The sequence below is a fragment of the Cucumis sativus genome, chromosome 5 (genome assembly GCF_000004075.3).
Source record: "Cucumis sativus cultivar 9930 chromosome 5, Cucumber_9930_V3, whole genome shotgun sequence".
In the NCBI taxonomy this organism is placed as follows: domain Eukaryota; kingdom Viridiplantae; phylum Streptophyta; class Magnoliopsida; order Cucurbitales; family Cucurbitaceae; genus Cucumis; species Cucumis sativus.
Genome location: NC_026659.2, coordinates 27,227,514 through 27,244,230, shown reverse-complemented (window position 1 = coordinate 27,244,230; position 16,717 = coordinate 27,227,514). Strand labels below are relative to the sequence as shown.

The 16,717-nt window shown below is 34.0% G+C and overlaps 1 protein-coding gene across 5 annotated transcripts; it reads left to right on the top strand.

The window, feature by feature from the left end:
- The first annotated feature begins 7,026 nt into the window (after positions 1 to 7,026).
- Positions 7,027 to 16,702, top strand: LOC101220260 (serine/threonine-protein kinase prpf4B). Of its 5 annotated transcripts, none has more exons than XM_031885408.1 (17): positions 7,027 to 7,499; positions 8,051 to 9,597; positions 9,694 to 9,875; positions 10,248 to 10,438; positions 10,618 to 10,686; positions 10,767 to 10,839; positions 11,090 to 11,246; positions 11,344 to 11,386; positions 11,507 to 11,635; positions 11,710 to 11,824; positions 11,967 to 12,130; positions 12,243 to 12,317; positions 12,590 to 12,770; positions 12,872 to 12,983; positions 13,400 to 13,464; positions 13,890 to 13,955; positions 14,102 to 16,702. In XM_031885408.1, the coding sequence occupies exons 1-14, from the start codon at positions 7,158 to 7,160 to the stop codon at positions 12,889 to 12,891; spliced, it is 3,288 nt and encodes a 1,095-aa protein (XP_031741268.1). In that variant the 5' UTR covers positions 7,027 to 7,157; the 3' UTR covers positions 12,892 to 12,983; positions 13,400 to 13,464; positions 13,890 to 13,955; positions 14,102 to 16,702. The 5 variants fall into 5 exon arrangements, with proteins under 5 accessions (XP_031741268.1, XP_031741267.1, XP_031741264.1 ...); XM_031885407.1 differs by having other exon boundaries at positions 11,498 to 11,635; XM_031885404.1 differs by having other exon boundaries at positions 11,344 to 11,635.
- Positions 16,703 to 16,717: the final 15 nt, after the last annotated feature.

The following is a 16,717-nucleotide window of genomic DNA, read 5'->3' as shown; positions in this document are numbered from 1 at the left end:
TTTGGTCCCATTCGATTTATTGAAGAATTTTAGGCTTGTTGCCAAATACCAAAATTCCTCCTATTTTGCATACTAAAAATCACAATCCTAAACTTACAACGATACTATAAAGTTGAACTCGTAACTTTTGATACAAATGTGACAATTTATAATTGTGTAAATTGGAAGGTTGGATGTACCCCAATTTTAAAACTTACATAAAAGTACTCTTTAACTACCATTAGGAATTATTTTTGTGATTTGCCCAAAAATTACATATATAGACATTATAAATCTAAAACATGTTCTCTACTTTGCTAAGTTAGTGTATCCAAGTTTATTAGAGTGTAGGTCTCAACTTTAAAAAATTATTAAAAATTTGAACAACCTTGGTACAATTTTGAAAGTTCTAAAATCTACTTGCCACCTTGATTATATATTGTATAACTTTGAAAATTAAATTTCCACTCACATAAAATTCAACGTCAGACTTTTGGTATAGTAATTTGGAGGAGGAAACTTTAAACACAAAGGTACGGTCAAAATAATTAATAATTATATCAATTTAGAAGTTGAATTTTAGTAAATAATTGTTTAGATGAAATAAAAAAAGTTAGGCCCAAAAAAAGCTTTGGGAACAAGAGTAGGCCCAAATCCATCAAAAGGTTATAGAGCCTGGGCCACCCTACTTTCAGGACTTTGACTCGGCTACGTTTCGTTTCATTTAATTTTGATCCACGAACTCTTCCTATTTGGGCCCATAAACTTCTGAGAGATTTGGGCTTTGTATTTAATTCCCTCAAGTTAATATATCGTTTAATTTCCCAAGGTGCCAATGAAAACATATATGACTCGCAGTAGTTTTCTTTCTCTTTAATACAGATGTGGTTTTTATAAATTTATTTCCAAACACAGCCCTCTGTGTTATCTTTAAAAAATTCAACATTTTTTTAATTAATATACAGCGAGAAGAGGAGACAAAATGGAAGATAGAAGCAGTGGGGAGAGGAAAAAGAGAGTTGGATATGCATACATTGCACGCCTTGCATGAAATAACTTATTTGTGTATCTATCAATCATATGTCAAATGTATAGGTTATTGGTTAAAGTCACTTTAATTTGTTAATTGACATGGATACTGATTTTCATAATTATTCACGTCCTAATTTCTCACTCATTTCAAGTTTAAATGACTTTTAAGTATTATAAGGTAGAGTACAAAATGGTAGAACGAGCTAAAGAAAATATGGAGTTTAGGAGGTCGAGAGTATAAATTTTATATTTATTTAATAAAGGAACTAAAAAACACTGTTCATTTTAATTTTGTTTGTTGTATCTAAATGAGTTGCAAATTGGAAAACCACTGTTTTATATACATCTATGTTGAACAAATAGTACTTTTAAAGTTGAAACAATTGTTTGAGTTTCATTCTTGTGAGATATTTTGGAATTGAATAGAAATTAGGTTGGATCCAATAATAATAATACCATGAGGTCAATATTCAACTAGCAAATCGACACTATGGTAAGGACTTGGGTCGACTTGTCGTCAAAATATTAAAAACAAAGCTAAGGTAATCATTTTATCTATTCACTTTTTTATTTTTTATTTTTTGGTTTCTTTTGGTTGTTTGCTATAATGGAAAGATTGTTCCATGACGATGGAGGTTACATTCTAATAGTTCTTAGGCCCATTTTGGTGACTCTCATTATTACAAATATATAAAAAAATATGTTGTCATGTAGGTTATTTTGAATCATGCACATAAAATGAGCTCGCACCAAAGTAGGTCCGGTCACCCACAATTCAATCTATAAGTCAATTAGTAAAGCGTAAAATATTAAACTAAGTATGGTTTGGATACATTATAGGTGGTAATATTACCTTGATTATAAAACTCATCATCCCATGTATCCTCAAAGTCCATGCCATTAATCATCCCCCTCTTTCATAAAACAAATGGAGAGCTCAACTCAACCATTTCAATAATAAAAACTTTAATTGATCATTCCACAACATGCAAACTTCTAGAGCCATATGAACTTGAATCCTCTCAAAACTCAAGGTAATCCATTAAAATGATGATATGTTTATTTTCTAGTTATATATTAAAAATAGCATTTTTTTAATCAAACAATTGTAGAGTACGACATGTACTAAATCAACTGACTTTAGCATGCAAGAAGAAAGGAAAGAAAAACAATTCATTAATTAAAAGTTGTCATAAGTAAATAAAAGGCCCACGTTTAATGATTGATAGACTCTGTTCCCTTTGTACGAAAATTATACCAATTTAAAGGAAAGGACCAATAAAAATTAAAATCATAGCTATTTAAAAAAAGTATGTTGTCATAATTTATTGAGTTGGCGTCATAATCTGTTAAAAAGAGGGTGTTTTGTAAAACGCCAAAATAGGCCCTAAAATCCAAGAACTAAAAAATGGTTAAAAACTGAAAATGAATACATGGATGCGAAATGTAACTTTATTGTTTGTTGGTAGTGGAGCGCCCATGATTAGTACCCCTAATCCACATCGATGGAGATTAGAGCTTTAATTACAAGCTAATTACATAAATTAAAATGAAGACACGGAGTCGTATAGTCCTTGGAGCCGTTGGGAACTTGGCGTGGGATCTGTCGTTTCCTTATAGTTCTAGCAGCTTTCCCTTTTCCTTCTGCAGTACGACGTCGTTGTCTCCATCTGACACAAAACCAACAAAAGAATAGACGTAAATAAAACTAAATTATAAAATATGTCTTTAACCTTTCTAATTTGTGTGAAAAATACTTTTTTTTTTAACCTTTAAAGATTTATTAAAAAATGTATTTCGTTGTTGTATTTTAACAGAAACAGTTAATATTATGTTGCATTCAACTCTTGAAATCCTGTTGTAGCATATTTTATGGTTGTTCATGTATTTCTTTACAATAATTTATTATGAAGTCACGTACATGTGATTGCTATCAATTAATTGTAAGTCTTTATAAACCATACATTTATATTCTCACTTTCATTTTTGTTCGGTTCGTTCATTGCTCGCTTCTAAATTTTGGGGTTTGCTTTTCTCTTTCAAATGAAAGTAAATAGTTCCAAAGTTAACTTTTGATTATAAACATGAATGACAACAAATATTACGTGGTCGTGTCGTTTGTCATCAAGATTGTTGATCAAAATAAAATTGTTGGGTTCTTTTTTTTTTTTTTGTATAACCGTTAAAAGGTAAGAAGTAAAACCTCTAACTTTTAAGGAAGAACGCCGTAGAGTTACCACTTAGCTAATATCACTTTGACTATAATTGTGATAACATGATTATTTTGCTACAAAATTTGTATTAATGTTTTTCACTACATTGAATTTTAAGTTACTCAAAGTTTCATTTAGTCTTATAAGTTATGGATGGATTTGTTAAAAAATAGTTATTAGATATAAATTTAATTTTTATGAATCAACAAGAAATTAAATACGAGGTGAAATTCATGAAGAAAAATGATGTCACATTAAATGTTAAATAGAAATAGATGCTACAACTATAGACTATTCCCACTATTATACTTCATTTATTTACACTATAGTTTTATAGTTGTAAATATTTATTTTAATGTTAGTGGACCTTCCATCATTTTTTTAAACAGAACAATACTCGTGTTCATAATTGTTTAAAAAGCCAATGTCAAATATGTGAAAGTTAACTATGCAGAAATACCAAAAGTAAACAATTTATTAACACAAATGTCAATCAACAAAATAAGGTACAATATATAGAAAAAATATAAGAAACTACAATTAGATAATTTAGTAGTTTCATTTAAGAAGAAAAAATAACTGCACAAGCAATATTTTACTGCATTATCCCGAAACGTGCAAGTGTTTGGTCACAGAAGCAACCTCGAAGGAATCATCATCCTTTCCTTGCGAGAAGAAAAAATTAGGCAAAGCCCTTTGCGGAAAGCAGCTGTGTGATTGTGAAACCAACCATCTTTGTCAACTCTTTCTCATCATCATCATCATTTCACTCTCACGGCTCCCCTTTTACTTACTCTCCATTATCTTCCTCCTCTCTTTTCCCAACCACTTATATAATCATCCAATCCCCTTTTTTCACAATAACTCACACATAAAAATCTTCTTCCTTTGAATCGGAGGCGGAGCATGGGCGCGGTGGTGGTCGGAATCGGAGTTCGGAAGAAAAGGATTTTTCCTCATGCTTCTAGTCTTGCTTCCATTGAGTCCTTAACTCTGCCTCTTGTCTCTGCTTTTTCCTCTGTTCCTCTTGCATTTGTTCTGACGTTGTCTTCTTGTGGCTCTAATTTAATGGCGGACGATTGTTGATTTTCAGGTTCAGGAAATTGTGTTGACTGCCGATATTGGTTGTGCTGAGTGTCAGAAGAAACTGGCCAATATACTCTCCAAAATGAACGGTGACATTCTACTCTGTTTTTGGGGAACTTCGTTCCATCTTAAGTATTTTTTTTTTATTTTGTTCATGTATGGAATCTGATGTTTTGGCTTTGTTTTAAGACTGTTTTTTGGGAAAATATCGGGTATGGTTTGAGAATTATTTAGGCCTGTTTGTAAGTTTAGATTTTAATATCCATATATGTGTTTTAGAATTTAACTTGGGTTTATTCAATAAATTTGAAATTCATAGTTAAAAATTAGTGGGTAAACAAACATAAATGAATAAAATCCTTATCAAAGCCAAAGGGAACTTTAGAAAATTACTATCTTTACCTTTTTGTTTTAGATTCTTTAATCTACCTTCTAGAGGTGTTTTATTATAAAAGTTTTGATTAAGGCTTGTTTTAGTTCAAAATAAAATAGTTAACTTTGGCTGTATGGATTTCAGCTTTTCACTATCAAAGTAGGCTTTGAAAAATCATTTGTATTTATTTAGAAAGATGAGAACGTTGATACATGCTGATGGAAAAACAAACAAAGCTTTTAAGAAACCAATGGTTGATTATGATATAATTGGAGTATCATTGATTTGATGAATTTCGGTTGGGTATAGATACAGAGTCTGTGGTGGTGAATTTGTTGGACAAGAAAGTGATATTGACTCGAAGATCGCAAATTCCATCAAGAGTTTCAACAATCAGGAGATTGTTTGCTTCTCCTTGCAGATAACTATGGTGGAATATTTCTCACGTTGTTTAGTTTCAAAGAAAAAAAGTTTAAGAGATTGCCTTTGTATTTTTTTCTTTCCAGATGAAAATATGTTTGGAAAGAATATAAATATTGCCTTTTGATGCAACAAAATTGGCGTACTACTTCAAAAGATGTTATTTGTGGAAGTTGAGCACACTTTGAAGGGCATGTGTTAGCTACAAACTTTATTTTAGTGTAAAGTAATCAAATATTTGAGAAAATTTAGAAATGCAAAGGTATTGTAATAAATGTTGGGGTGGAGATTTGAACCCGATAACTCTTATCCACATGAACATACATGTGCCAGTTGGCTAAGTTTATGTTGAATATCTATATAAATTGTTTCATATTTTAATATTTTCAAATCAAGGAAGCTTCAAACAAATTGATCACCATAATTGATTGAGAGCATTTTTTATTTTATTATTGGAACACTTGAAAAAAAAAAGGTTATAGTAAGGAAGTTCATAACACGCACGTTTTGCAAAAGTAGCAAAAATAATTATCAACCCACGTATACAATATATAAAATGTCACAGATGTCGTCATTAATAGTACGCATTTGATACACCTGATACACGTATGATATACTTAATATCCCTTGATACACGTGATACATATTTGATACTTATTGATAACATTTTGATGTATGATACACTTTATGAATCGTTATATTATTTGATACACTTATACCATTTGCAACACTTAAAACACCTTGATACACATAGTACTCCTTGTTACACTTGATACCCTTTCGACATTGATACACTTAGGTGCTTAACTGATAAGTTTAATACACTGCTAATTAATCTGTTATACTTTGTTGATACACTCAGCAAATTTTATATGTTTGATATGTTTATACACTTGTTGTGCCACATAAACACTCGGTATTATTTACTGATACACTTGATATGTTTGAAGTTCTAGTTATACACTTGACATGCTGTTAATGTGCACTCGTAAACTTGATTGAAATATACGATAATGATTAACTTTACTAATATGTTGTTGATATGCTTTGTAATGATACATTGAATTATACGTCCACATACTTAATAATATACTACAATAAGCTGCATAAATTTTGGAAATTACATAGAATATAAATCAATCAACTAGTACATACAATATATGTACTTCACAGCACCGATATACAAAACTAAACGAAACTAATACAAAACATAATAAAAACAAAACCAACTTAAAAGCACACAAAAAAAAAAATTGAAGCTATATTCAACTCAAAATACACATTGAAATTAAACCACTCTCATCAACGACCATTATATTTTACATTGGAAATAATGTGTCATTGATACCCTAAAATCAAGATTAGAATAGAAATAACAAATTACTTAAAAAGTGAGAAGAAATATATAGCTATTGAAAAAACAAACTGCTTTCTTAGAGCATTAAAAAATGAAAAAAAAAAGACGAGTAAGACATTAAAAATGAAAAAAATGTCCATGAATAACAACAAATTTAGGATGAAAAGTATTTAAAAAAACGTGCTATATTTACTAAATAGCGTTCCAAATGCTCATTTTTTAACCCTTTATTAAATTAAATGTATTTTTGAAACATTTGAAAAAAGAATTATTTTTTTAAAACAAAAGTTTAACAGTTTTTATTTAAAATGAAAGGATAGATGTAGTTTTTAATTATCGGTTTAAAAGCTTTTAAAACTTCGAACCATTTTTTTACTTAAAAAAAACTAACACTTTAAAATCTATTATTATTTTTGAAGTTAAAGAAAGACATATTTGACATAAATATTAAAGTTTAAGTTAAAGAAAGACATTTTTGACATAAATATTAAAGTTCAAGATACATTTTGTATGGAAATGATTATATTTTATAAATAGTTTCATTTTGTTTGTTTTTATTTTATTATTAGCCGAAAAATAATTATCGTAAGGCTACAGCGCTACAACTATCTCTTTGCGCAAATCTCTTCTCTGAAGGCCCAGAACGCGTACAGAGCGAAAAGCTTCAGAGACAAACCCTAGATTTCTTGCAACGCCAATGGCTAACGATACTGCTCACCGGAAGCACCATCGATCTGCTTCCGATGAAGACGATGATAAATCTTCCAAGCGTCACAAACACCGTCACCATCGCCGCCACCACCGACATCGTCACAGCAGCAATAAGAACGAAGAAGAAAGCTGCCGTGACCGGGAGGACAGTGTTCCTCCCGCTGCTAATCGCAGATCTCGGCCTGAAGATGACGTTGAGGAAGGTGAAATTCTGGAAGAGGACGAGTCTGGTGTTCGCGAGAACGAGGGCGCGACGAAGGAGGTGGATGTGGAATTTGGGAAACCTGAAGCTGATGAAATTTCTGATCGAATTGACCAGCCCTCTATGGTAAGGTTCCAGCCAACACCATTTTATTTTAGTCTGATAAGTTGCTTGTTGCTCTACTCGTACATTTCTATTTGATTGTCGTGAAATTGTAAGAAAAACTAGGGTTATTAACTTTTGAAAATCAAATGTACCTTCAAGGGTTTGATTCTCTTAGAGAACGAACGAAGGCATTTTTAACTGTCTGTAAACAACGAACAATGACCTTTTACAGGTATACATGTACTTACTTTCGTTGATATCAGCTGCCAGTTGAGAATTATCTTCTTGTATTTAGTTTTCGACTATGATCAAACTTTCATGGTGACGTTTTGTTAGCTTTTACTCAGTGTTTCTTTCTTGCATATGTAAGAATCTGATTATACATCACAAACACAAGTGAAATGCAAAAGAAGTTTCAGTAGGCGTTTCAGTGAAGATTGAGGCTTGCATTTAATTTGTAAGATCTGGTTACGTGTTTCCTATTATGCATCCAATACTGCATGAATGTAATTTATCGGGGACTTTGGAATGCAAGCATCTGCACTAATCATGTACTCTTGTTGGGTTTGCAGGAGTGTCATTCGGTGGATGAATCATCTAATAACCAGGCTAATTTTATTGTGAAGGAGGGGGCAGGCAACGGTGCTCAAGATCAGAAGACCTCCAAAATGGACTCTAAGTTCTATAATTTAGACATGGACAAAGGTGGCTACTATCTAAAAAAAGGCACAAACAAGGAAAACATGATTCTTTATCAAACCGACTCTGGTTGTAAGCATGGCAATGATGCTAGCTTTTCCATGAGTGAAGTGGCTGGAACTAAATACAACAATATTGAACATTGCCGAGAGGGTCATAGCAAAGTGGATTGTGATCAAGAATCTCTGGAGTTAGATGAGAAGCTGCACAAACAAATGGCATCTCCTTCTAAAGGGGCTAGTAAGAAAATAAGCAACAACGGCAATGGAAAGGTGGCAACAGATGGAAACACCTTGGGGAATGGGAAAAGGCCACAGTTAGAAAGAACTGAAGGCAAGTCTGAGGATTTTACGCCATCAACATCTCATGATCGATTCATCGATGCATCAGATTGTAGGAGTAGATCAAGGTCAAATTGTCATTCTAGGGGACAATCTCAGTCTCGTGAAACAGTAGAAGAGGAGGCAGAGTCAAAGAGTAGACATTATCATGGTTGGGATCAACCAATGTTTGATGATAAAATTAAAATTCACAATGACTTGGATGATGATTACACTGAATGTGTTAGGGGAGAGGGAAGGCATCGGAGCAGGGACACGAAGGACAACGGGAGAAGTAAGATGGAGTTGGATAGGGAATGGTCCAAGGAAAATGAAATGGGAAAAAACAAAGATAAAGATAGGGGGGTAGATAAGCAAAAGTATGATGAGAGAGAGAGAGGTAGGAGTAAAGATAGACGAAAGGAGATGGAACGAAAGAGGAGCAGGGAAAGAGAGTTGGAGAGGGGGGATAGGAGGAGGGAAAGGGATGTGGAAAGAGATAGGAGAGGGAAGGAAAGAGGTTGGAGTAGGGAAAGAGAGGGGCAAAGAGATAGAAGAGTGGAGAGGGAAAGAGGTTGGAGCAGGGAAAGAGAAGCAGAAAGGGATAGAAGAACGGAGAAGGAGAGAGGTTGGAGCAAAGAAAGAGAGGTGGACAGGGATAGAAGAGCAGAAAAGGAAAGATGTAGGAGCACCGATAGAGAGGGTAATAGGGATAGAAGAAGAGAAAGGGAAAAAGATAGGAGCAAGGATAAAGAAGTGGATTGGGATGGGAGAAGGGACAGGGATCGGAATGATGATAAGGCTGAATATAGTGATAGAAATAGAGACAGGGAGAGAGTGAGAGAGGTGCAAAAGGATCGGTTTAGGGATAAAGAATTAGATAGGGAGAGACACAACGATAGAAACAAGAATAAAGCCAGTGACAGTTTAAGTAGTAAAGATAAGTATGGGAATCTTGAACATGGCTACGTTAAAGGTTCTAAGCAGTCTAGGCATTACGATAATGAGTTTGGTTTGGATGGGGGAAGAATTAATGCTGTCGAAAAACATGGTAGTTTTAAGAGAAGCACTCGTGAAGAAGGTGAAGACAAGCTAATGAGGTAACCTTTTTTTTTATTTAAAAAAAAACACATTGTTTCCTTTTGCCAGTGTGAAGTCTATCTGCTTACAATGGCCCAACTTCTCTTTCTGTATAGTGGTCATGATGAGGAGGAAGAGGATGGAGACGGCATGTCATATCAATTAGCTGATGAAGAAGAGGAGGATCTTAACAGGATCAAAGAGGAGAGTAGAAGACGGAGACAAGCAATCTTAGAAAAATATAAATGCCAGCAGTTAGAGAAACAAGTAGAGGCTTCTATGAAGGAATCTGAGAAAGGTAAAATCTCTTTATTTACTTGGATTGGGCTACATTTATTGTCAATTAGGGAGTCTTGATCAAGCAGAGAAGCCAGCAATTATGAACTTGCTTCCTGCCAACTTTCTGTGCATGGACTTAAGTTCTTACTTGAAGTTTCCCACTGCCCAATCTTAGTACTTCACCCCTCCTCCCTCGTCTCCACTTTCTTATTTTGATGTCAAACAATTTACTGACAGGAAGTTTGTGTTTTGGTTGGTTTTTATTTTCCTTGTAGAGATGATCTCAAACGGTCTGATAGAGTTTAGAGCTTTTGCTAGATCTGAAACGTAGATTGACAATATTGTAACTACCTCAGTCTCATTTTTATTGCAATGATTTCTCTTTGACCAGATAAGGATTCTGGAAAGGATTCTTCTCAATCAGAAGCTGCAGCTCATGCTATTCCAGAATTGGTTGATGGGGTAGTGGATGATTCTGTTGCTGACTCATCTTTTGTTGTGGAGAAATCACCACAACAAAATGGAGCAATTGCATCTGATAAAACTGCGGGTACTAAAGGACTTGGAGAGGGTACTCCAAAGGTGCGCAGAATGCTCTCTTGTATAAGAGGGTAGATTCCTCTCTTTTTCTGAAATTATATACTTTGAAGTCTCCCTTGAGCTCCAGTTTGTGCAATTTTTTGCTTCCTTAGTTGTGCTCTTTATTTTTAGAAGATGAATCATTTTATAATTTTAAATTTTATTCATACTAATAACCGCAGGCTGAGGGGTCAGATGGATTATTCTGTGATGACATTTTTGGAGAAACACCTGCTGCAGTTCGTAAAATGGTATGAGAACTTATGCTTTTTGAGGTTCTATTTTTCTCGCTGCATAAAGGCATTTAGATATTTTCTTTCTTTGTTGGCAGGGAAAAAGTGATGGTTTGCAGATAGAGAGGAGTGGTCTTCATGACAATTGGGATGATGCAGATGGATATTATAGTAAGTTTACATTACATAATCTCATATGTTACATGCGTTGTATCACCACCCCAGTCAAAACATAACAGAGCTAACATGAGTTAGTTTGTTCATTTGAATACAAAATGATTTGAATTCTGCAATTCAGAAGGTTGAATTATAAGATCGATGTGAATCACAACTTTTGATTCAAGAAATTGAAGGACAAAAAACCTAAAAATGTATATAATTCATTTAGTCCTTGCTTATTTAACTTTTGTGTTGAATATAGACTATCGATTTGGGGAAGTGCTTGATAGTCGGTATGAAATTGCTGCTGCTCATGGAAAAGGTGTCTTTTCAACCGTGGTCCGTGCAAAGGATCTCAAAGCCGGTCCTGGTGAACCAGAAGAAGTGGCAATCAAAATTTTGCGTAGTAATGAAACAATGTATGTTTTTCTTGCTTTATTTCTGGTGATTCTTTGTCGTATTCATTTTATTTCCTGTTCAAGAACCTGATGTTCTTCTGCATTCTGTGATGTACAGGTACAAGGCTGGTCTGGAGGAGTTGGTCATATTGAAAAAGCTAGTAGGTGCAGATCCAGATGACAAGCGTCACTGTGTTCGTTTTCTTTCAAGTTTCAAATATAGGAATCATCTTTGTTTAGTTTTTGAATCTCTTCATATGAATCTCCGTGAGGTCTTGAAGAAATTTGGGCGCAATATTGGCCTTAAGCTAACTGCTGTGAGGGCATACGCTAAGCAGCTTTTTATTGCCCTGAAGCATTTGAGAAATTGTGGTGTTCTCCACTGTGATATAAAGCCAGATAATATGCTGGTATGTTTTCAAGTTTTAGTTCCATTTAATTGGTCGATCTTATGTTTATCATGATGTTTGATAAATTTTTTTAGGTTAACGAGGGGAAAAATGTGCTGAAGCTTTGTGATTTTGGTAATGCCATGTTTGCTGGTAAAAATGAAATCACACCCTACCTTGTTAGCCGGTTTTATCGTGCTCCTGAAATAAGTAAGTATTTTAGTTCAACTTTATCCATCTCTTGAATCTGGTGGTCGAGATAGTGTATCTATTTTTATTTGTTGTTACTCAGCCTTTATGCATCCAAGTATTTTAGATATTGCTTCACCGGTTTTGTTTTGGCATGATGCAGTTTTAGGGCTGTCATATGATCATCCAATGGATATCTGGTCGGTGGGTTGCTGTCTGTACGAGCTCTCTACAGGGAAAGTTCTTTTTCCAGGTCCTTCTAATAATGACATGCTTCGCCTACACATGGAATTAAAGGGCCCTTTTCCAAAGAAGATGCTTCGTAAGGTACATAGATTTGTCTACCGGACAGGATTTTTGTTTAATATCAATGTATCTGAATTACGAGTTATATGTTTCTTGCTACTGATGTTTTTTCCCCTCTTATTGATCTTTACAGGGAGCATTTACTGACCAACATTTTGACCAGGACTTGAACTTCCATGCTTCTGAGGAGGATCCTGTAACCAAAAAGGTAATTATTATCCCTTTTCCTGCTTCCGGGGACGTAAGCCATTAGCTTGTTTGGGTTGTTGTGTCACCAAAATCTTACTGAAAATTTGATGGCACATATGATTACAATTTACTTAAATTTTCTGGACACATAAGATTTTTTAAGCTAAGCAAATATCGTTGGTTAAAGAATTTTAAAATGCTGCTGTGTGTGAATGGTATTGCATTTTGAATATGCCACTATCTATGGCAGCTGAATCAACACTGACTGAGATTTGAATTCTACTTTTGCAGACCATAAAGCGAATAATAGTCAATATAAAGCCTAAAGATATTGGGTCAATTATTAGGGGATCTCCTTGTGAAGATCCAAAGATGTTAGCCAATTTTAAGGATCTTCTAGACAAAATTTTTGTGTTGGATCCAGAAAAAAGGATGACGGTATCACAAGCATTGAATCATCCATTCATCACTGGCAAGTGATCAATGTTGCTGCCTTTATGACTCCGGAGTTTAGTAGATTTCTTGTAAATTATGACCTAATTCATACAGTTTCTAATCACTTGGTATTGCCAGTCTTCTTTATGATGACCTAAGCTTCTGGCACAATTATGGGATGATTGAATTCAGAAGGGGTCATATTGGTCAGGAGTGGCGGGTTCTTTCAATCAAATGTACTGTTTCTATTGTAAGACAACTTGCTGAAAGCGTTTCTTCCTCTTGTAATCATTCTTGATAGTGGCCATTATGAAATTTTGTTCATACTTGCTTTCCGTATTATTTCTTTTATTTTGTACTTCAAACAACATTTCAGCAGTTGTGCTTGCAAGGAAATTAGTAAGAACAAAAAAATCCAATTAGTTTTAGTGCTTTGTTAAATAAAATTTATTTTTTCTTTTTTTTCGAAGATGGTTTGTTGTTTATATTCAGTGCTTCATTTTTATTTTGGTTTTTTATACAATTACTTTATAATTTTCCTTACTCTAATATGGAGGCTGGCAAGATTTTATCTTCTACTGTCCTCTCTCTTCCCACCTCTTTCTCTCGAGCCATTTTGTTTCTTGCTTTCAGGTTCTTAAGTGTCTAATATAGTTTTTCCTTCAGGATGCCTGCTTCTGCTCTGAGAGAACCTTCCTGTGCTTAAATGATTTAGAGGCACTCAGGAGAAGGTACCTTGGTTTGTTTTATTGGGAGCAAATTGCGACAGCGTTGATAGTATATATATGTCCGCCTAGTTTATTTTTCTCAGGGAACAGATGCATATGTTTTTATGACCATGTTTATTTTATCATGCAACACTTACCACCTCACATTGTGGGGTGGTTTGGAACAAGGATGTGCTAGCAATCGATATGGGAATGTACCACAAGAACTTTTATTTGTCACCTCTTATATTAGTCCATGAATAATAGTCTATTTATGCACATGCTATTGTTATATATTTGGGAACATTTTGAACTATTGATTGTAGTATCTTTTAAATGTTGCTTGGCAGTATTGATATTGTCTTAAACTATTGTAGTCCTCGAAATTTATTTGGCGTCTTCAGTTTGAATAATACCTAACGATTGGATTGTGCTGGTCCATGATATAGTCGTTTATGGAGGCACTTGCATTGGAGAGGTTAACCGCTGTGGCACCATGTGAAGTTAGTATTTCAGTGAGTAAAGCTATTAGTATGATTTCTTGTATCGTTTTGGTTTTTTTTTGTATTTTTTTTTCCGTTAAATATATGTGAGATTAGAGCCTATAAGTTTACTTTTAAAAGCTTCATTATCTTATTAAGATTTTGTTCTCTTTTTTTAGGGTGAACTGCATATCATCCCCATTCTCTTGTAAGTATCCATTTCCATACAACTATTTCAAGGTTATATTCTTCGGTATATTTCTTAGAAAGAATGCAATGATGCTAAGTACTACAAATATCAAGGATAATAGTCCGGTTTTCTTTCTCTTTCCAGGATATAGTAAATGTAAGCATAAAATTTTTTCTGATAAATGAAAGCATTCAATTTCCAGAGCTCTTGAACCAAAAAGCGTTGCATGAATATGAAATAAATAGAAGATCTAATATGGTAATAAGAAGTCTGACATACTTAAGGTTTACCTTTATCATTGAAAGGTTATAACTATTTAAAATTTCAGTTAAATTTCTTCCGTCATATCACAGAGATGGTCTCTATCTTTATTAAGAATAAGATGTGTGGAAAATAGTGAACTATATGTATAACTGTTGAATAAATAAACTTTTGACTAGAGATGCATGAATACAAAAGGAGGATGAGCGTTGGCAATTAACCCAAAAGCCTTCTCCAATCCTTCTTGAGGTGAGATGGAAAGGTACTAGGATTCTAGGAATCTGAAGTTCTAGTGTTGCAGTGGCAGGATTGTTGTTACTTATCCAGAAAATGCCTGATAGGATCATTAGTACCTTTAACCTTAAGTTCTAGTGTCGAAGTGCTTAGAAGTTTAGCTTATACTTGAGATGTAGTGTTTGAATTATGTTATTATTATTTAAAACTCAGTAGACAATAGTGAATGAAGCTTATAAAATATATTGAATGAAATATAACTTGGATATAATTAGACTTTATAAAATTCAAGTTTGGGAGTTAGGGCAGGGGCAGATTTAGAAGTAAGACTTTAGAAGAAAGCCTATGAGCAAGTTATTTCTAGATGATTCCACAGTTTGGAACAAAAGAGTAGATCGAAAATCAAATGACCTTGTGAGTATCTTTTGTTTATGTGTTTTGAAGCATTTGGTTGTGAGGGATTTATTAGTTATGAACAGTCAAAAGTTCCCTGTTTTGTTGCTGGAGAGTCTTTCTATTAGGTGCTCACATCTTTCATATATAGGCTTTGAAAGTTTAATATCCAGTTCATTTCTCTGTTTGGTTCAGTTATGTAGCACTTTATTCAAGGTTACTTATTTAGATCTCATCTGTGGCTCTTATGATACTGTTTTTCTATACCCTTGTAATTCTAAAGAGATACTGAATGAACATGGGCATATATTTCTATTCTCCATTACCCTGTTTTGTTTAATTGTTTCTCCACAAGTGAATTCCTGAAAAAACTGGTGGTGGTTTTTTTTACACCCCCACCACTATTGGTACTTTGAGACATACAGTTTAGATACTTCATGGTTTCAGAAAAATGCCTGTCTGGATGTACAGGCATCGACATGGAATCGACTTTTTGATGCTCATACTATGATACATCTGTAACTGCCCATTAAAATTTTATTCTTATGTCATTCTGTCAGATTCTCATCATGAGTTCAAGTTTGTAATGACACATTGGAAGTGTAGTTTGATCTACTGTTCTGTTGCATCTTGGTTATGGTACTGGTTGTCACATTTTGCACATGGCATCCTGTCGTTATTGCTCTTCATGCCTTATGATGCAGGTCTTCCTGTATTTCGGGTTTATTAGCAGAAAGATATTGTTATGTTTTTCTTTTTCACATTTGTTTGCCGTGTTTTCTTCCCATCAAGTCTAATTGCATAATCATATTTGGTTCCAAATTTTTTTCTTATAAATGATCTAGAGCTTCACGTTGAAGATTGGTCTAAACATAGTTCACCAGATGATCACCTGAACTTCGTCAGGTTGTATTTGCTCATCTGACTTAGCTAATGTATTACCATTTTCATTTCAGTAGTAACTATTCTCAAGTTCTCCACTTCATATGATGAGCATTTACGTGAATTGAATCTTTTGTTCTGTTTTTTTCCATCTTCTAGATACTTGTTATACTAATATTGTGGACACTTATTATGACTGCATTTGAGATGAGTGCACGCTAACTAGCTTCCTATGTGATTAATGTCAGTTCTATACAGGCCAATCTGTTTCTGTTACTGTATTTCTTTTCATCAAGAGTTTTCTTTTCTTTATTTGTAATGGCAGCCTGAAGCCTTAACCCAAGTCATTGTTCCTTTATGTTGTCCATCTTTCATTTTGAGCTTGTTTTTGGAAAGAAGTATATTTGGATCACATAGGAAATCAATCCAAACATGACCCATGCTCACATGTTCGTAGTTTAGTGCTGATTAACTGTAACCTTGGATTGAGGACAGGTGCCTTTATGTTTTGTTCTGTTGCTCAAAGCTGTACATTTAACAACAATTTCATCTCTGGAATCAGAAGCATTGCCCCGTAAAAGTAATATTACCGGAAGCAAGATGCTGATTCAATTTTCCCCATGATTCTTCTAATTAGCCTTCTGTTAATCAGAATTGTCGACGATCTTCATATTAGACGATGTTGTACTAAACCCCTGTTATATGAATGTACGAAGTTGTATTAGTCCAAACCTGTGGAATGCTGAATGGGCTTAGAAAGTTGGCTGAATGGTTTAAGTAAAACAGTTTGCTAATCTAACATCCTCGAATTCCAGGATAATATCTCATCATCATG

Excerpts from the sequence above, each read along its gene's own strand:
- LOC101220260 (XM_031885404.1), top strand. The coding sequence starts at position 7,158 with ATGGCTAACGATACTGCTCACCGGAAGCACCATCGATCTGCTTCCGAT. Across the intron at positions 10,687-10,766 it reads CTGCTGCAGTTCGTAAAATG|GGAAAAAGTGATGGTTTGCA; the intron begins GTATGAGAACTT and ends CTTTGTTGGCAG. Across the intron at positions 11,825-11,966 it reads TTATCGTGCTCCTGAAATAA|TTTTAGGGCTGTCATATGAT; the intron begins GTAAGTATTTTA and ends GGCATGATGCAG.